Genomic DNA, 20,281 nt, shown 5'->3' with positions numbered 1-20,281 from the left:
TCCCATCCCCTCCCTTGATAACTTTCCTATTTTTTAACCCTTTGGGAGTATGGACCCAGGGTCATTATGGGGTGCAGAAGGTGGAAGGTCTGGCTTCTGTAATTGCTTCCCTGCTGGACATGGGCGTTGACAGGTTGATGCATACTCCCAGCCTGCTTCTCTTCCTAGTGGGGCTGGGTTCTGGGGAATCGGAGCTCCAGGACACAGTGGGGGGGGTCATCTGTCCAGGGAAGTCTGGTTGGCATCATGCTAGCATCTGGAACCTGGTGGCTGAAAGGAGAGTTAACATATAAAGCCAAACAAGTTGTTGACTAATCATGAACCTAAAGGATGGAGTAGTTCAGATGAAGAGTTGGGTGGGGTCTCCGTTCTGTAGCTAGCTAGTAGGCATATTTTAGTTATATTCTAAAGGGCCTGTGGCTATACTAGTTTGTCTTGTTTTTTAATCTGATCCTGAAATCTGATATGCAGGTGGATCCTAGTTGTTGTCTGGGGAGATGATGTCATGGCTGGAAAAAGGACCAGAAAGCTGGATCTGGGAAGAAAGTAGCTCCCAAATATAGGAAAGGTGTATAAATATTGTTGACTGTAAACCCCATTGATTTGATCTGATCTGGGGCTTATAGTCAGCTTAGGAGCCTGTGTGACCTCTGCATCCCTGTAGATCCAAGCTCACATTCTGTGGTCATGAGTAGGAACATTCCAAGCTGCCCCGATATCAGGATCCATCTTCCTCAGGTGTAGCATAGAGAATGTTGTCCAGCCTCCATTCAGAGGATGGACCATTCTCTACCGTTGTTAATCCAAGTTGAGGACAAGGTCCTATGGAGGTCCACAAAGGAGTCTGTTTTGTTGCTCCTGATATAGATGACCAGTAACAATGGAGGGAGGGATTTATTCGAGGTCTAGGCCCACCATATCTGTGTGGGAATCTCAGGACTCCCCTGCGGCTACAGACAATGACCCACATAGTCAACGACTGCCACCTCTCCAGATTCAAAGGAGGTCTCGAAACTTTACATCAGGCTCAACCTGACGCTGTTGACTGGCTACGGAAGAAGGGCAAATGCTAGAAGAAGAAGAAGAAGGACTCCCCGAATAGGGCCCCAGCTGTTAGGGTGGCCTGATAGTGACTAAAGAGTCAACGTTAAAGTATGCCAGTCTCTTGCCCTTATTCAGCTTTTGCAGTTCTTGCTTTGATAAGGATATCTTGGGAGTGAGTGAGGGAAGTATAATAGGAAGTAGGTGAGGAGGGTATCTAAGTCTACGTAGACACTATTTCATTATGAATTTTATACTGACTCACTGTAGACTATTGTGTACTTTTGCCTTCAGGTATATATTTTGCCCTAATTTATGGATACATGTGAACATATGCCCTATCTCATGGGACCTGATCTATATTTAGGTTTTGAGACTTTGTTGGGGCCAGCCTGTATTCTTATAGCCTCTCCTGAAAGCCCCATGGTGCTGGGCCCCCCAGCGATCTGTGCCTTTTTCCCTGAACCAGGGTTATCACTGGGGCTCGGTGTCAGCACTACAAATCCACTACTCCTGGTGAACACTTGGTCCATTTTGTTGGATAGGACAGAGAAATTGAGAGAAGAGGGGGAGATAGACATAAAGACACCTGCAGACCTGCTTCACCAGCAGATGGGGAATGGGGACTCGAACCCAGATCCTTGCGCTTCATAATATGTGCAGTCCCCCTGGCCCCCAGTGCACTCGGTCTGAGAAATGGAGATTGTGCCCCTTCCTTGCAGGGCACTCGACATGTTGACATGATACTTGTAGATTACCAGAGAGGGCTATTCCCAGACTGGGAGATGCTAAGAGCCACACACCATTTTCAAGAAAATAAAATAGAGGCTCCCAGGCCAGCAGAAGCAAAGGGCTTTTGGGGGTTGGGGGCTGCGGGCTGCTCTTGGGCCTAAGTGGCAGGATGGGGAGGGGGGAGTTCAAGGGGTGAATCACGTGCAGCCAAAAGCTGAGGCGTGTGCCCAGGCATCTTCTCAGCTCAGCCTGGAGAGAGATCATGTCTGCATTCTTTCCCACCAGATTGTCCGCATAGTCTCCGCAAGGTCAGCACTTAGACTGGACTGTGCTGCGAATGTGAAGAATCCACAGTTGGCAGGTGTTGGTGCTGGGGTCCAAGCCACCTCGGCGTCGTACTGACCCGTGAGGGGCTCTTCCCAAGGAGGGCGACCTGGCTGAGCGAGGGGCGTGGGGCCAGCCGGGCTGCTGTGGCGCCTGCCGGGAGCCGTGACTGCGCATCCTGTCTCTGGCTTATCACTACGGCCTTGCGGTTTGTGGGGGAGAGGTTGGCATTCGCCTTGCTGCAGCTATCTGCAGAGGGGAATCATTAGCTGGCGGGGAAACAGGGTGACTCCATCTCGGTGGCCCATACACCAGTGACTAGCAAGGAGGGAGGACCCCGAAAGGGGCCGGTGAGTCCCTCTCCCTCGGCTGACACCAGCCATATGTGTGGGGTGGCAGCTCCGTCCAGGCTCCTGGCAGCCCCTTCGGGACTGCTTTCTCTGCACACCTCCGGTTTGCTGCCACAAGTCAAGCATGACTGCTCTGCATTCCAGCCCTTCTATCACACACACACACACACACACACACACACACACACACACACACACCGCTCCAGCCACAAGTCAAGCATGACTGCTCTGCATTCCAGCCCTTCTATCACACACACACACACACACACACACACACACACACACACACACACACACACACACACACACACACACACACACACACTCCAGCAGGACTCCTGAAGCTTGGCTCCAGATACCTCTCCCAAGGGGTCAAGCAGGACCTAGGATCCCGAGCCTCTGGGTGGGAACAAGGCCTTGCTCTGCTCCTCTGTGAGCGGGTGTTTTCAGTCAGGAAGGCTTTGTGGTGCCCAAGATGGATGTGTTCCTGGTCCAGTGAGGAGCCAGCACTTGCCAGGGGCAGCCAGCAGGGGGCCCCCAAGCCCCGCGAGTGAGCCAGGGCGCTGTGCAGGCATCTGAGCTGGGAGAAGGATAGGAGGCAGGGAGCTTTCTGCAGTTTATTCTGGGAGAACAGGGTGCTGGCCTGAGTTGGGGCCACCCGCCTGCCCACTCCCACCCTGCCTGCCTTTTGCTGGGTTCTGACTCAGTAGCCCTGCCACCTGCATGGGCCCACCCTCCCCTGAGCAGTGCTAGGGACACTGGGGCCTGGGCTATATAGTAACCGTGGATGAGGTCATGACACCCCAGGTGGGGGTTCTGCTAACCTCCAGTACTAGCAATGGAGTGGCCAGATTCCAGACTGGTCTTAGATGGTTCTTTTCAGGCAGAGGATCCTACCTGAGACATGATAGAACGACAGACAGACAGGAATGAGATGGGCTGACAGATCGCTGCCTTGAGCCATTCACTGTTGTCATCTGCCAAAGCTGCCTGTGGTGGAGGCCTGGATCTCTTCTTCCCCCTAGATATTTCTTTCTCCTTTCTGCAGAAAGCTTGGGGGCACTGAGGGGAAAGCCCCGACCTGTGGCCCGGTGGTTAGCTGTGGGCAGAAGCCCTCTGATGCCCGCCACGAGTGAGTGAGTGCAGGCGGGGTCCCTGGGTGACGTACACTTGCTCAAGAACAAGCACTCTGGTAGCTTAGACACCCCCACCCTCCCTGCCCTGCCATATTAAGCCCTGTCAGCTCACTACAAATGGGGGTGAGAGAGGGGACCAGAGCCGCTGGGACTGAACTCAGGACCTTGTGCTTAAGAGTCCAGTGCTTGGGAGTCGGGCAGTGGCGCAGCAGGTTAAGCGCACGTGGAGCAAAGGGCAAGGACCGGCTTAAGGATCCCAGTTAGAGCCCCCGGCTCCCCACCTGCAGGGGAGTCACTTCACAAGCGGTGAAGCAGGTCTGCAGGTATCTGTCTTTCTCTCCCCCTTTCTATCTTCCCTTCCTCTCTCCATTTCTCTCTGTCCTACCCAACAACAACGACATCAGTAACAACAATGTTAACAAGGGCAACAAAAGGGAAAATAAGTAAATATTTAAAATAAGAACTTAGTTTAAAAAAAAAAAGAGTCCAGTGCTTTAGCTACTGTGCTACCTCCTGGCTGCTACTTCGGGTTCTTTTTTCTTTCCTTTTTTTTTTTTTTTAATATTTGTTTATTCCCTTTTGTTGCCCTTGTTTTATTTTATTGCTATAGTTATTGTTGTTGTCATCGTTGTTGGATAGGACAGAGAGAAATGGAGAGAGGAGGGGAAGACAGAGAGGGAGAGAAAGATAGACATCTGCAGACCTGCTTCACCACTAGTGAAGTGACTCCCCTGCAAGTGGAGAGTCGGGGTCTTGAACTGGGATCCTTAAGCCGGTCCTTGTACTTTGTGCCATGTGCACTGAACCAGCTGTGCTACTGCCGGACTCCCTTTTTTTTTTTTTATTGCTTCCTTTAGTGTTTAAATATTGATTTAACGGATACAGCTCCACACTGCTTCCATCACCAAAGTTCTGTGTCCCCAGTCTCTCCATTGTAAGCTACAGCAGATATGGGTTAACTGTTACTTCTACAACTATCTGTCTGTATTTGTATATAATGCCTTTTTTTTTTTTAAGGTCCTATCCTCCCTTCCTTTCCAAGTCACATGTAAACCTATTACTGCACCCAAATGTCCCTTTCTACTTCCTCTTCTCTCTCCTGGTTCTGATGGAGTTGGAGTTCAGAGCCCTCTGGTCATCTTCCCAACTTCAGTTTCTCAAGAACAGGTTGGGGAGACGGCACAGTGATTCTACAAATAACTTTAATGCCTGAGACTCTGAGGTCCCAGGTTCAATTCCCAGCACTACCATAAACCAGAGCTGAGCAGGACTCTGGTGTATCTATCTCTTTCTCTCATTAAGATTTGGTGGGGGTAGATAGTATAATGGTTATTCAAAGAGACACTCTAGCCTGAGGGTCCAGAGTCCCAGGTTCAATCCCCCACACCACTATAAACCAGAACTGAGCAGTGCTCTGGTAAAAATAAATAAAATTTTAAATATAAACATAAAATAGTTTTAATAGTAAAAGAAAAGAAAGAAACTCACTTGCTATAATTCTATTCATTTTAGTTTGCCTTTGGTTTCCTTCTCAAGAAACTATCACCCCTGCCCACTAGAAGCCCAGGGTGAGATGCCCGGCATCCCCTGCTCCCACTCTGGGGCATGCAGCTGTGGATGCAGCTGCCCTGAGATGCACAGCTGAGGAGAAGAGCCTCTCAGGCCTCTCAGAGCCACTGTGTCCCTTGTCATCAGCGTGGTTGTGGAAGTTGTGCTACGTGGCATAGCTAGCTTGCCCCTGGAGACCCTCATCCACATATCCCTGCTCCTGAATGTCATCCTCAAAGCCGGTGTGTTTCAGCAGGCTGCCTGGCTGAACTCCCAGCTGGAAAACTAATTGTCATGAACAAAACCCAAAGGGCACTGAGTCCCCAATGAGCACTTGAGGAAAATGCCAAGAGCCCCACACAAGAGCTGCGAGTGGGCAGGGAAGCTGCCCATAGTGGAGGAGAGCCAGCCTCAGGAGCGTTTGGTTAGTCAGACGACAGGATCGGGGCAGCTGGGCAGGGTGGGCGGGTCTGGTGCTTGAACGGGGCAACTGCGGTGCCCAGTTCAGTGCCAGCCCTTCTGAAGACAGGCTTCCTGTGTGTCACTTTTATCTACAGTCTGTCCACCCAGAGCTGAGCACCCGTTGTAAAACCCTTCCAACGGAAGACAGTCTGTCTCACGGCACGGGGAGAAAGGGACAGGAGAGGCGGCCTGTTCCCTGGGGCCACAGGGCAGAGCTGACGGGCCCGCATTCAGGTGGTTGCACGCTGGCCTCTTGCTCCACAGGAAGTCCCAGTGGACAGGACGGTGCAGAAGCTTTGAAGAGGTGTGGGTTCTGGTAATGCCTCCCCTGCCGTCCACCCTGGGGGCGTCTACCTCTTGGGAAACTTCTGCTTAGAATGTAAAGGCCTTTGCGGGCTCTTCTGTGTGGTATCCAGCGAGGGTGTGGCAAACTCTGTGCCTTGACTCTGGCTGCCCATTGTCGGGTGCTCTGCGTCTGCCTCCCAGTCGGTGCCCAGAGAGCCAGACCGACTGCAGTTTGAGCAGACCTTCCTCCCGGACTTTGGCAGACAGGAAGGTGCGTGGTCATCTCCTGGGGGGTCCGTGAGGAAGTGGCTCGGACCCAGTCCTCACAAAGCAGGAGGCAGCACATGGCTAGTCACACAATGCCCATCCTGAGGCAGCCCAGAGAGGCGAGGAGTCCGGGATAAACTGAGCTCCTCGTGGCCCCTTGTGACAGGGACTCTGGTGGATGCAGCGACCACTCCTTGGAGAGTGCTCGAGCCGCTGGCTTCTTGGCTCCCCTTCCTCCCCTTAGCTCAGAGGACACTTTCCCTTCCTCAGGTGCCAGGAGCTGCTCCTTGGCCCTGCTGTTCAGGTTTCATTTACAGACTTTCTTCTCTGTCTCTCTGCCCCCGGCAAAATGAGGAGTTCCCCATGTTAGCACTGAGGGAGAGGGGAACTTCTGCGTCAGGGCCGCGAGGGCTAGAGGGGGTGCTACTGCTTGCCTGACCCAGCCCTGTCCAGGTCCCTTCCAGGGAAAGGTGGTCCCCCATGTGTGGTGCAGCTTGGCCTTTCCTGACCCTGCAGCCCCTCTGGGGTGAGTGCCCTTGGAGCAGTGAGGGGCCAAGCCTTGTCACAGCCCCAGGAAGCTGGGCAACCCAAGTGCCAGGAGGCCTGCCTGGGCAACTTTGTGCCCGAGTGCTGGCAGATAACTTTTAAAAAAAGGTGCGGGAGTCGGGCAGTAGCATAGCTTAAGCGCACATGGCACAAAGCACAAGGACCAGCATAAGGTTCCCAGCTCGAGCCACAGGCTCCCCACCTGCAAGGGAGTCACTTCACAAGCAGTGAAGCAGGTCTGCAGGTGTCTGTCTTTCTCTCCTCCTCTGTCTTCTGCTCCTCTCTCCATTTCTCTTTGTCCTATCCAACAACAATGACACCAATAACAATAATAACTACGACAATAAAACAGCAAGGGCAACAAGAGGGAATAAATAAATATTTTTTAAGTTAAAAAAAAAAAAGGCATGAATCGGGTTCGTGAGTCATAGTTTGAAAGCCTGGGGACTCTCAGTAGTGCTGGTTCCACAGCACTACCATGTGGAGCTTGGTCCTTGGGAGGGGCTGAGTCATAGCCTGACCTCCAGTCCCTCTGAGCCTTCACAGCCTGAGAACTGTCAGCGTTCTCTGGAACTCACCACCTTCCGACCCTGTGAGGGCTGTTGGCCCAGGGCCCACCTGGCTGCCCTTCTGCCCTGCCTAACCCTCCTACTGTCCCCGATGTCACAGGCTTCGGAGGCGAGGGGGCGTCGGGGCCCATCTACTGCATTCCACTCATTCACTGGAGCCTCAGTCCCTGGGCCTGTGTATGTGACCCTGGAAGGTCTGGTCTGGTCTGGTATGCCTGTTCTGTGGCCCTTGCTCCCAGCAGCCCCCCCCCCCCAGCTCTGCTGGAGGATCCCGGGCCATACTGGGTGGGAAGCCGGGCGAATCTGGCTGGGACTCAGGAATTGCTTTTCTTGTCCGTGGCTGTCCGTGGCAGAGGTGGAGCTGTGCTCTGGGTTGCTCCAGGGAGAACCACCACCACCCCCAGGTCTGACGTAACAGGCCTTTCCGGTTAGTCGGCAGTTCCCCAGGCGTGCTCCCTAGGGGGCAGCATCAGCACAGACACCAAGTCATGGCTTTTACCCAGTTGGGGAGGGGGAGGAGCTCAAGGTCCTCCTGTCAGCACTGAGGGCTCAGGCGGGCCTCCTGTGTCCTCACCCCGTCAGTCACTCTCTGTGACTGGAAGGGCCAGAGCTGTTCCTTCTCCCCAGTAGAGAAAGGGCCACAGCACCAGCATGGGGCTTCTGGCCCTTCGCATGGGAGGGGGACTTGGCCTCCGGTAGTGCTAGGCCGCAGACCCCTCCTCGGCTCAGCCCTGAGCTGGAAGGTCTGCTGGTGTGCTGCCCCTCATGAGGGAAGAGTTAGCTTCCACTTGGTGAAGTTGCAGGAGGACGCTGGCAGGGCCGGCAGCCTGCAGTGGGCAAGCCGGGCGCTTGCCCATCAGGCGGGGATGAAGTGAGCCCCTCTTCCCATCCTATCTCTGAGGTGACATCCTGCCTAAGAGAGCCGAGCGCTAGGAGTCAGGTGTGGGTGTGAGTTGGCACCTGCCCAGGGTCAAAGGGGTTTCCCAGAGCCCCTGACATTGGGCACAAGCTGCCAGGAGGGAGGGCAGCTTGATGGGAGGAGTGCCTCATGGTTGAGAGTGAGCAGAGCTTGGCCCAGGGTTCTGGGAGCCAGTGTGAGCACCCCCGTGTGCTGCAAAACCCTGGCCTTTGGTCTGGAGACACACACCCTCCTGCGCTCCACGCTCTTGCCCTGGTTTTTGAGGCCTGAGCTCACAAGGCAGAGAGGATGGGCGCTGCCTTCCCTGGTCTGGGTCAGAGACCTCTGCCCCCCCTGCAGGGTGGGCTTAGAGATATGTTGGGGGGGTGCTAGCGGGCAGGTGGGTGTGACATTGCAGTGCCCAGGGTCAGTCGAGGGGGAGAGGATGCCCAGGAGCAGGCCTGGGCTGGCACCAGCAAGGACAGTCTGGAGCTGTGTGTGGGCTCTTCGCTGTGTCTGGACACCATGGCTGGTGCAGCTGGTCTGTGCAGACTGCCAGCTCTCCAGAATTCTATGTGGAGGGAGGCGGAGGCCGCAGGCAGGCTGTGGATGCATACCTACCTGCCCCCATCAGAACAATGGCCTACCCTGAGGAAGGAAGCAGCCTTTATGGTCAGGCCCGAGAGCCAGCTGCTTCCTGCAACCTGGACACGGTGCAGGTGCCGGGAAGTGGGGCCACCCCTGGGGTCCTCAGAGGCCAGCCACCTCCTGTGCTTGAAGCATCCAGGACTCATTCCTTCTGCCTGACACTATCTAATGCTCGTTGAATCCTGGAGCGAAGCCTGGCTGTGTTTCGTGAAACCCTTTAGGACAGGGACTGCTTTTCCAGAGCTGGCCTGGCACTTGCTGAGTGTGTAATCACCAGTTCCCACGGCCGGCGAGGACAGCCGGAGAGCCTCAGCCATGCTGAAGCGGCCCCAGGCCCCAGGGCACAGCGTGCTGTCCCTGCCTCGCTGCCGTGGGTGGCTGGTATTGTTGGGAAGGTTAGTGTCCAGATACCAGCTGTTGCTTATCCTGGGTTTCCTCGGTGCTTCCCGTGGCTTTGTGACAGTGGAGTGACTTCTGGGCCGCGCCTGTTTCCCGACAGGGCTGTGGGTAGAGAGGGGCCGCCAGGCAGCCTCCTCTGTCATAGCCTCCTGCGGCGTGATTCCCACAGCCACTACCCGAGTGGTCCTGTACTCCTCGCCCTCTGTAAACTGTATTCGTTGTGTCATGGGGGTGCATCTGTATGATTCAGGAGGAAGACAAAAGGCCAACAGGAAGGAGCCCATCTCAGGTACCAGCCTCTTCTGATGCCAAGCGTGGCTCCATTCTCACGCCCGCCTTCCATGGTGCAGACGTGCCCTACAGTGCTGAGTCATCTCATAGTACATGGGGCTCTCAGAGGCTTCTAGAACGGGTGTGAAGAGAGGACCTAGCATCTCCTAGCATGTCTAGCCCAGTGGCTCCCCTATGCTAAGCAGTCACACCCAGCTCCCCTCCTGACACCTCCACAGGCTGTCCCATAGGCCCCGCTTCACCTCACTTTGAGGATTGTAACACCTGCCCTCCCTCAACCCACTCCAACCCTGGCCCTGACACAACCTCTCCACCCTCACCCCAGGGCTGGGCACCCCGTGTGTCTTGGATGCACCCAGAGCTACTGACAGCCTTCACACACCCACTCTTCCTCCCTCAGAGGCATCTTTAAGAATCACAGACTTGGTTGTGCTTGCCCTGAGCTGCTGTCACCCTGCACAACCCCAAGTACTCACAGTACTCAGTGCAGCTCTGGAACCCAGATTTGTTCAGGCTCAGCTGCCAAGTCTTCTCTTACTGCTCCTTGGCATGCCATCCTCCTTCCGCTATCTGTGACTCACCTTTCAGAGCTCAGGCTCCGCTTCCTCTGCCTCTCACTGTCCCCACAGACAAGATCGGGTCTCCAGATAGAGGGCCAGTAGTGTCTGTTTCTTCACTGTACTTGTTAAGGGCTGTGATCTCCATGTGTTTAAATCAAGTTGGTATTGATGTGTGGCCATGTCTAGCCTATAGAAAAATAGATTTTTTTTCTTTTTTTTTTAATTGGGGAATTAATGTTTTACATTCAACAGTAAGTACAATAGTTTGTAAATGCATAACATTCTCCAGTTTCCCATATAACAATACAACTCCCACTGAAGATCCTCTGAAGATTTTTATTTTTTTGTTTTATTATAATGAGAGACACTGAAAGACCAGAGCCCCGCTCAGCTCTGGCTGATGGTGGTGCTGAGGACTGAACCTGCAACCTTGGAGCCTCAGGCAGGAAAGTCTTTTACACAACCATTCTGCTGTCTCCCCAACCCCATATATAAAAATATATTTTAACCAAGGATCCTAGGATAAACGAAACCATTTTACTAGTTCACCAGTGAAATTGAGCCCTGGAGGTAGCCTGGGTAGTCTGTGTGGATACGCCCTGCCCTCCAGCAGCTCAGAGGACTAGGTGTTGAGACCTGTGGGCTTTTTTCAGATGACGCCTGCCGTGTTAAGGAGCCTCACACAAAGTGGGTGATGGGAGCAATGCTTGCTTTGGATTGACGGAGAGATAGGTTCTCTGTGCTTTCTTCAGTGCTTCTTTTTTTCTCTCTCCCAGCACCCTCTCTGCCCCCTGCTACCCCCAGAGAGACCTTTGCCTGGTGTGTCTCCTGATAGCTCCTGTGTGTACTGCTGAGAGGCGCCTTCAGCAGCAGAGAGGGCCCCTTTGACTGAGCTCCAGCCCCGCGCAGCTCACTTTGTGTTCCCTGTTGAGGAACAGAAGCCTGTGCTTGTCCCACCACAGGCCTGACCTTGTCTTCTTCCTCCCCCAGGAAACCTGTCGGAAGTGCCAGGGGCTCTGGAAAGAGCACAATGGCCTCACCTGCGAACAGCTGGCCGAGAAAGACGACATCAAGTACAGGACATCTGTGTAAGTGCCTGGATGGGGTGGGGAGGCCGGCTGGGCAGTGTGTACAGTGGGGCGTTGGTGAGAGGAGCGGGCTCTCAGCCACCCCAGACCGGAGTGGTCTCGGGAAGTCCTCCCTCAGCTCTGCAGCCTCCAGAGATGTTCCTGGGGGGAGACGTCACGTTCTCAGTGCCTGGTGATGAAAGCAGTAAGCGCTGGTCCATCTTACTGTCTATATTCGGTTAGACTAGACTGTGCCAATGATGCTGGCGTCCACTCCTGAAGGACACCGGTCGCAGAGACTCCAGTCCAGTAGGAGTAACTCTGTAGGAGTAAGCCACAGCCCTCACTCTGTAGCCGAGCATTACGTGTGCCAATTCAGATGGTACAGAGGGCTCTCTCCCATCTGACATCTGTCCTGGCCAGGCTGTGAGGTAGGCCTGTCCCATGCTGCTCTCCTCCTTTGAAAGTTCCCTGGCAAGCTCTTCTCTGCACACATGTTCCTGGATGCAGCCTCACTCAGTAGGTTGGGTCTCCAGCCCACAGGGAAGGCAAAGACCGATGCAGGTTCTTTAACGTGATGGACACTGGCCTCTACTGTCTAGACCAAGCCCCATGACCACAAGAAAGATGCCACACATAGTGTCCATGCCCCCTGTCCACTTCAAGGGGAACGTTTATTACTAAGAAAGTGAGGTCAGAAATGACCATTTGAGCAGTTAGTCTCCACTCTCCACCCCCGGTAGGTACCCTGATTGTCCCTCTATGAGTAACGCGGCCAGGGAGCAGGGAGCCCAGGTACCTTGCACACCATCACCCAGCTAGTAAGTAGCAGCATGGCAATTTGAGCCCAGGCCTGTGTCCTCCCGCTATACTCTTCCCCACAGTCTGGTAGCAGGGACTTGCAGCCTGTCAGCTTGCTGAGCTCTACAGCTAAACCCGGTCAGGGCACGTGGCTTCTGAACACAGAGAGCCACTCTTGGGCAGAGTCGGAATGGGAGCGCCCGAGCCGCTGCTGCTGCTGCTGCTGCTTCTGCTTCGAAGGTGGGGGACAGAGGCCAGGAGCCCTGGGAACACTCGCTCCAGCGCACAGCCACCAAGAAAACAAGGACCTCCTTCGGCTTCAAGGCGCTGAATTCTGTAGGTGCCCTGAAGGGCAGCACAGTTTCCCAGGAGGCCCCAGGGCCAGTGCTGCTGCGGCCTGACAAACAGAAGTGTGGGTGTGGACTTGGGGAGCAGGTAGAGGAAGCTGTAAGAATCTGAGAGCAGGATCGACTAAAGCCCTGTACTGCGGAGAGGGAGCACTGCGGGCAGGACCTGAATGGCTTCAGGAACAGGCCTAGGGGCGGGCGCCATGGCGCAGGAGAGTGCAGCCCCAGGTGGGACAGGGGACAGACTTGTGAGGACCAGGGCCCCCCCCCCCCCAGCAGTCACGGACCGGGGAGGGTGCCCCCGAGGTGCTGGAGGGGAGGAGGCGCTCCAGCTAGACACTGAAGAGGAAAGGCCTGCCTCATGCTGCGACAGTGTGGTTGTACCCTGCGTTCACACAGAAAGCAGAACCTGGACGTTAACTCCGGACACTGCCAAGCAATAACTAAAGAGTAGAAATGCAGGTGGAAGAGCCACCTGAGGGACGAGCTGTTGGTGCAGAAGGAACAGAGCTTGGCTGCTGAGAAATCCCCACGGTCCAGAGATAGAAATCTCCAGCATAGGAGACCTGTCAGGAAAGGCGTCCTGGAGGGGAAATAGGTCACACAAGGGCTCTTTGGACAGATGAGGGAGTGACTCCCAGCTCCCAGTGTACTGAAGCAGCCTCTAGGAATCTGGACGTCTCCCCTCAGCCAGCACAGAAGCCATAGAGATGGAGCCTCTGGGAAACACTGAGTGAATCGCTGACTCACATGGAAGACCCTCGAGGGGACTGTGGCCCTCAAGCTCTGCAAACCCTGAAAACCCACACCACCTTCCAAGGAAGAAAGACCGCTCAGGTGGGACTGGAGCCGGAGCCAGGAGGACAGAGCCTCAACCACAGAGGGCGCTTCTCAGAGCTGAAGTGGGAGCGGGTTTGCCCAGCTGTGGGTCTGGACTGAGTGGGGCAGAAATGCCTCTCTCCTTCCTTCCTTCCTTCCTTCCTTCCTTCCTTCCTTCCTTCTTTCCTTCCACTTCCTCTCTTTTTTTTCTTTTTTTTTTTTTAGCATGAGATCCCCTATGCTAGTTTTCTCTCCTCCACTTCCTCTCTTTATATTATCTTTATTTATTGGATAGAGACAGCTAGAAATCAAGAGGGGAGGGGGTGATAGAGAGGGAAAGAGACAGAGAGACACCTACAGCCCTGCTTCACCACTCATAAAGCTTTCCCCCTGCAGGTGGGGACCAGGGGCTCGAACCCGGGTCCTTGCACATTGTAATACATGCGCTCAACCAGGTACACCACCACCCGGCCCCCCTCTCTCTCTCTTTTTTTTTAACCAGAGCACTGGATTGAACCTGGGACTTTGAAGCCTCAGGCATGAGGGTCTCCTTGCATAACCATAATGCTCTGCCCCTGCCCTTCCTCTCCTCTTGAGCCATCTAGAGCTGTCTGCCGTGCTTCTCCGCCATCACATTTTAGGAGCTGATACCCAGAGGAGAGGCCGTTGAGAGCCTCACCTGATTTGGGACATGAGCTTTGGGCTTTTGACTTCGCGCCACAGTGCAGGGAGACTTTAGGACACTTTGGGGTGAGCTAGCTGCCATTGGTATGTAGGTGGACATGACTCTCCCTCTTCCTCTCCCTCTCCCTCTCCCTCTCCCTCTCCCTCTCCCTCTCCCTCTCCCTCTCCCTCTCCCTCTCCCTTTCCCCAGAACCTGTGAGTGTTGTTACCTCACCTGGCTAGGGCTGCGGTACAAAGCTCATGATAACCATGCGTGCCAGCTCCTGCTCTGCCTAGGAAGTGCTCTCGGGTTTGGATGACCCCCTCTTGACCAGCCCTTGTCATTCCAAGTGTCTCCACCCTGGCTCCACCCTATCCGTCAGTGGGACTTTGAAGTGCTGAGCATGGGGAACCACTGTCACTTCTAAGAGCGCATCCTCCAGTGACCATGCTTTGCCTAGGTCACTTCCATCTCCTGTGGTCATTTTTCAGGCAGTAGCTGGGCCAGCTCCCAGAAGCTTGTTCTGGTCAAGGCAGGCACATCGGGTCTGCTGAGCGGTGGGCGGAGGCAGAGCCTTCTGTTCTGGAAGCCAGTGCAGGTCTGTAAGTGCTCACACCAGGCAGCTGTGGTGAAGAAGATAGACCAGATTCTTCAGCCTTCCTTTCTTGTAAAGTACAAAACGGGTCAAGGGTAGATAGCATAATGGTTTTGCAAAGAGGCTCTCATACCTGGAGCTCCAAAGTCCCAGGTTCAGTCCCCTGCACCACCATGAGCCAGAGCTGAGCAGGGCTGTGGTAAAAAGGAAAAAAAAAAAAGTACAAAGCATAGTCCCTTCACCTTATTTGTGCCGGATATGAAATTTCGCATTAGGGCCCAGGAGGTGGCACACACCTTACCAGGCTTCAGTTGTCTCTGTCCCCATCCTTTCTCAGTCCTGCTCTGTCCTATCAAACCCACTAAACAGATGCAGCCTGGGCAAGTACCCTGAGCCCTGAGCACGCAGCACTTGCCAATACACAGAACACTTGGATCTAAAGGAAGTGGAGTGCGGAGTCACCTCTTTAAGAGGCATAAAGTATCCTTTTGAAGCAATAGGAATGTACTGGAACCAGAGGTGCTGTGTTTGCACAACACTGACTACACCATGCATGCTGGGGGTTAAAGTGGCCTGGCGCTCGGAGCTGCAGCATCGAGTAATCCAGATGCCCCCAATTTCACCATCCGAAAGGGCCCTATGATGTGCATGGTGCTACCATAAAAATACAAGCAGGGGAGTTGGGCGGTAGCGCAGCAGGTTAAGCGCACGTGGCGCAAAGCGCAGGGACCGGCTCAAGGATCCCGGTTCGAGCCCCCAGCTCCCCACCTGCAGGGGAGTCGCTTCACAAGCGGTGAAGCAGGTCTGCAGGTGTCCGTCTTTCTCTCCCCCTCTCTGTCTTCCCCTCCTCTCTCCATTTCTCTCTGTCCTATCCAACAACGATGACATCAACAACAATAATAGCTACAACAACAATGGAAACAACAAGGGCAACAAAAAGGAAATAAATATTTTAAAATAAAAAAAAAAAAATACAAGCAGACTCTCACAGAGGGAAGCCATCAGGATTCCGCATCACATGTGCCCCAAGAGAGGAAAGTGGCTCCCACGGGTCTGCAGCACCCAGGCCCGGTGGGGTGGGGGTAGGGAGATCACGCTGTCCCCAGGCTCCTTGGCAGCCTTCCTGTGTGGACACAAGGTCGCAGACTCCACTGCAGCTCAGGCCTCTCTTCCTGTCCGCGTCCTATGAGGCTGCTTGCTTCCTGCCTGGCCTGGAATCTGGCTTCAAGGCAGAACTAGCTCTGCTCTCTCCCCTCACCCTGCCCGGGGCCGCCACAGCCCAGAGGAAGAGCCCTTGTTAGCTGGGCTGGCAGGCCTGGCCTTGTCTCGTGTTCTGATAAGTACAGAAGCAGAGCTCTGACTAAACGGCCAAGTGGCGCAGTCACTGTCAGACATGAAGCGTCTCTTCGGGCCCACACACATCCTTTCCTATTTGTAGGATGGCTGACAGCTCAGTGGGAGCTCGTGCAAATGCTCCCTCTTCCCAGACCTTTGGGAGGACCAAGGTATTGGCTGTTTCCGCCCCTTCCCCCTCTGCAACCAGAAAGCCTGGAGGCGCCCCTCACTCAGGTGGGCCCGGCACCGACAGGCCGCCCTGCAGAAATGACAGGCCACCCCACAGAAAGCTGTGCTACTTTGCTCGTGTTAGAAGCTTCCCTCAGACCCACGTGGTCTCTCACATGGACCTTGGAGAAGCGGAGAAGCGTCTGCAGCTACAGGTTTTGTTAATTTCATTAAGCCAGCTAGAACACACTCACCTGACTTAAATTGATCTCCTTGACCTACTGGTTCCCGTTCAGGAAAACTCCAGCTCGCTTGTTCTGCAGCTTGAAACTGGGTCTGAGTCCTTTTCTAGCCAACTCTCTGCCCTCATCTTGAGTCATTCAGAAAGTCGACCTAATGAAAAGCAGCCAGTTTTCCTAACACACGTTTCTATTTTTAAACACATGAGCTGGCTCTCAGCCACCTATTACGGCCGCCTCCCCGTACCAGCCAGGAGACATATCGCCGCCACAGGCTTGCCTGGCTGCTCCCACGGAGCTGAGAGCAAGAACCTGGGGAGGGAGGAGAAGTTCTCAGCCCCAACAGGGAGTCTTCATTCATGGCCGGGCAGTCAGTTTGGTGGCCACTCCTGAGTTCTTGCTCAGGGCTCTGAGAGAGGTCCAGCTCCAATCCTCTTCTCTGGTCTCTGTCCTGTTGAGACCATGTTTCCTCTCATAGTCCTGGGATCTGCCTTCAAGGAGCTCAGCTGAGAGGAAGACTAACTGACATGAGCTGTGACAGGCCGAGGTGTCCGTGTGAGCGCCGTGAGCAGAGCTCAAAGGAGACAGCTCTCAACAACAGAGCCCAGGCCTGTCGTTCTGACAGACTCACATACCTTTCCAAGTTAGATGCTTCTGGAAACAAGTGGCCTCCCTAGAGGCTTCCCATTGTCAGGGACGAGCCTTATGAGAGTCTGGGAATGTGGGACTCTGTCAGGGAAGTGGACTGTGCCCACTACTTCCTTGGGAGGTGGGGACAGTTCCCACATCCATGCCCAGTAAGAAGAGCTCCAAGGTGTAGCCCAAGAGGTGGCATAGTGGGTTGAGCACCAGCTTGTATACATGAAGTCCAAGTTCAATCCCCCATACAGCATGTGCCAGAGGAGTGTGTATGTGAGAGAAAGACAGACAGATAGACAGAAACAAGCTGAGAGCTAGTGCCAACAGTAACACAACAGACTTGCCTGCCTGAGGCTCGGAGCTGCATCCCGGCTCCATTTCCATTGTGCCACCATGTGCCAGTGCTGAACGGTATACTCTGCTCCTCTTCCTCTCTCCCTGTCTCCTTCCCTTTGAGAAAGAAAAGTCCAAGGGTATGTGTAACCAAGGCTTGGGCTTGCCGGCCTCAGTCGTCTGGTTCGATGCGTCTAAGGCACGTTCTTTTCTTTTTTTTTTTTAACCAGATCCCTGCTCAGCTCTGGCTTATGGTGATGCAGGGGTTTGAACCTGCCGACTTTCGAGCCTCAGGCACAAGTGTCTCTACAGAACCATTATGCTATCTATCCCTGCCCTAAGGCACATTCTCTTTTTTTTTTTTTTTAATTTTTATTTATTGGATAGAGACAGAAATCGAGAGGGAAAAAAAATAAAAAAAAAAAAAAAAAGAAATCGAGAGGGAAGGGAGGGATAGAGAGGGTGAGAGACAGAGACACCTGCAACACTACTTCACCACTTGCAAAGCTTTCCCCCTGCAGGTAGGGACTGGGGGCTCAAACCTAGGACCTTGCGCACAGTAACATGTGCGCTCAACCAGGTACGCCACCACCCGGCCCCCTAAGGCATATTCTTGAGGCACACCTGAGTGCTCTCCATCCTGAAGCTGTGGGTCCCCGCTACAGATGGTGCCATTCTCTAAAGGCCTGGGGAGGCAGTGTACACTGAGAGTTTGCAGCTCCCCGTGTAGCTCAGAGCACTGGACACACTGGGGAGGCAGCGTGCACTGAGAGTGTGCAGCTCCCCGTGTAGCTCAGAGCACTGGACACACTGGGGAGGCAGCGTGCACTGAGAGTGTGCAGCTCCCCGTGTAGCTCAGAGCACTGGACACACTGCATTTCCTCCCTCAAAGCAGACAGTGTCCAGCCTGGACTGTTCCCGCCCTGAGCATCTCTTCCACAGCCCATGCCATTACAGGTCACTAGAGGTGGGGAGAAGGAAGTAGCTGGTGGCTGAAATGCTTTTATCTCTCTACTGAGACAGAGATCAAGAGGGCAGGGGGAGGGAAGGGAAGAGAGACACCCGCAGCCCTGCTTCACCACTGCTGAAGCTTCTTCCAGCAGGTGGGGACTAGGGGCTTGAACCCGAGTCCTTGTACAGCGGCCCGGCCACCTCTGAGCGGTGCTCTCTCCTTGCAGCGAAGAGAAGATGACAGCCGCCCGCATCAGGAAGTGCCACAAGTGCGGGACCGGCCTCATCAAGTCTGAAGGCTGCAACCGCATGTCCTGCCGCTGCGGGGCCCAGATGTGCTACCTCTGCCGCGTGGCCATCAACGGCTACGACCACTTCTGCCAGCACCCCCGCTCACCGGGAGCCCCCTGCCAGGAGTGCTCCAGGTGCTCCCTATGGACCGACCCCACGGTGAGTGAGCACGTGACCCTAGTCTGCTCGGGAAAGAGCAGTGAGTCCCTGTCCTGAACCAAGGCTCTGGGTGTGCGGGCAGGTGTTCAGACATGGCGCAGGCACTCACATGGGTGCTGCGCTGCACTGAGGGAGCTTCGGTGCCGTGGTCTCTCTCTTTCTCACTCTCTCTGCTTTTCTGAGAAAAAAAAAAAGGAAAGAAAGAAAAATTATGTACACTGATGACCAGAGGGGGAAAAAATTGAGAAAGCCAAAGCCAGGAGATCTTTACTCCTTGCTGTGTGTGGAACCCTGTATTAAAGCCTCAGCACCAGATGGGAGCACTATGCACAGCACCACAGGAACAGCACTGTGATGTCTCCTTCACGCAAACATAAAAGAATGAAAAGCTTGGCCCTGTAAGGCCACTGAGCCTTACACAGTTGGCTTAGGGAATAAGGCAGGGGCATGCGCGATGGAGAAATGATGACTGACGTCTTCAAGGGACTTGTGTGTGCTGCTCTAATCACTTTGTAGGTAAAGACAAAGGAAAAGACTTCGGTCCCCAGCACCTCACTGCTCCAGCTGACTTTCGGGTGCAGAGAGAGGCAGAGGGAGGGAAAGACACCACAGCACTGAAGCTCCCTCCAGTGTGATGCAAGTGGGACTCGAACTTGGGTTGCGCAGAGCAAAACAGAATCCTCCTAGGTGGACTGTCTTGCCCACCCAAATTTACCGTTTTAAATCTGAGAAAGTGCAAAATGACCATGGAGTAAAACTGGGGAAATTGCGGTTGTGGTGGGAAGGTGGCACAGTGGGTAGAGCACTGGATGCAGGCATGAGGCCGTGAATTTGGTCTCCGCACTGGCACACCAGAGTGGCACGCTGCTTCCCCCTCACCTCATGAATAATGTCTCTACATAGGAAAATTGCTAGAAACATACATGCAGTGTTATGCACAGAGGTAATATAAACACCCTAGAATTAAAATTTAACAAGAAACATGCAAAGCTTTTAACAGCAGAAATAAGCTTTCAGGACGCTGAGCAGCGGCGCAGCAAGTTAAGCGGCACATGGCTCAAAGCCCAAGGACTGGCATAAGGATCCCGGTTCGAGCCCCCGGCTCCCCACCTGCAGGGGAATCGCTTCACAAGCAGTGAAGCAGGTCTGCAGGTGTCTGTCTTTCTCTCCCCCTATCTGTCTTCCCCTCCTCTCTCCATTTCTCTCTGTCCTATTCAATCACAGCAATAACAACAACAATAAACAACTAGGGCAGCAAAAGGGAAAAAATGACCCCAAGGAGCAGTGGATTCTTGGTGCAAGCACCAAGCCCCAGCAATAATCCTGGAGGCAAAAAGAAATAAGCTTTCTTCTTACTTTTTCATTTTAACTAGGTGGTGACTTCTTGTATTTACCACAGGGTTCTCACCGGGGCTCAGTGCTGTACAGTCCTCACATCTTTTTCTTTCTAAAAAAGATTTTATTTATTTATGAGAAAGGTAGGAAGAGAAAGGACTAGACATCACTCTGGCACATGTGCTGCTGGGGATCGAACTCGGGACCTCATGCTTGAGAGTCCAAAGCTTTACCACTGTGCCACCTCCCAGACCACACATCTTTTTCTGTATGTGTTCTGTTTTGTTTGTTTGTTTGTTTGCCTCCAGGGTTATCACTGGGGCTCAGTGCCAGCACTATGAATCCACTGCTCCTAGTGTGGTCATCTTTTTTCCATTGTTGTTGCTGTTGTTGTTGTTGCTGCTTCTGCTATCACTGTTGTTGGATAAGACAGAGAAATCGAGAGAGGAGGGGAAGACAAGAGAGGGAGACACATACACCTG

At 53.8% G+C, this 20,281-nt stretch overlaps 1 protein-coding gene and 2 long non-coding RNA genes across 5 annotated transcripts in view; 1 reads left to right on the top strand and 2 right to left on the bottom strand.

Moving 5' to 3' along the window:
* The window catches only part of LOC132533124 (uncharacterized), a 215,632-nt gene that overhangs the window by 78,724 nt on the left and 116,627 nt on the right, over window positions 1-20,281 (bottom strand). The gene's annotated exons all lie outside the window — the stretch shown is intronic.
* RNF216 (ring finger protein 216) overlaps window positions 1-20,281 on the top strand; it is a 72,880-nt gene that overhangs the window by 43,677 nt on the left and 8,922 nt on the right. For all 3 annotated transcript variants that reach the window (XM_007525050.3, XM_060173253.1, XM_060173254.1), the window contains 2 exons: window positions 11,047-11,144; window positions 18,242-18,464. In XM_007525050.3, coding sequence (XP_007525112.1) covers window positions 11,047-11,144; window positions 18,242-18,464 — 321 coding nt within the window. The remainder of the gene's footprint in view (window positions 1-11,046; window positions 11,145-18,241; window positions 18,465-20,281) is intronic.
* LOC132533128 (uncharacterized) lies at window positions 9,490-11,035 on the bottom strand. The gene is made up of 3 exons (XR_009545019.1): window positions 10,867-11,035; window positions 10,078-10,243; window positions 9,490-9,608 (listed from the first exon to the last, which is right to left on the bottom strand). It is a non-coding gene; the product is annotated as an uncharacterized LOC132533128 (long non-coding RNA).

This window comes from Erinaceus europaeus, chromosome 15, assembly GCF_950295315.1.
Source record: "Erinaceus europaeus chromosome 15, mEriEur2.1, whole genome shotgun sequence".
Lineage (NCBI taxonomy): Eukaryota > Metazoa > Chordata > Mammalia > Eulipotyphla > Erinaceidae > Erinaceus > Erinaceus europaeus.
This window is presented reverse-complemented; position numbering and strand designations above follow the sequence as displayed.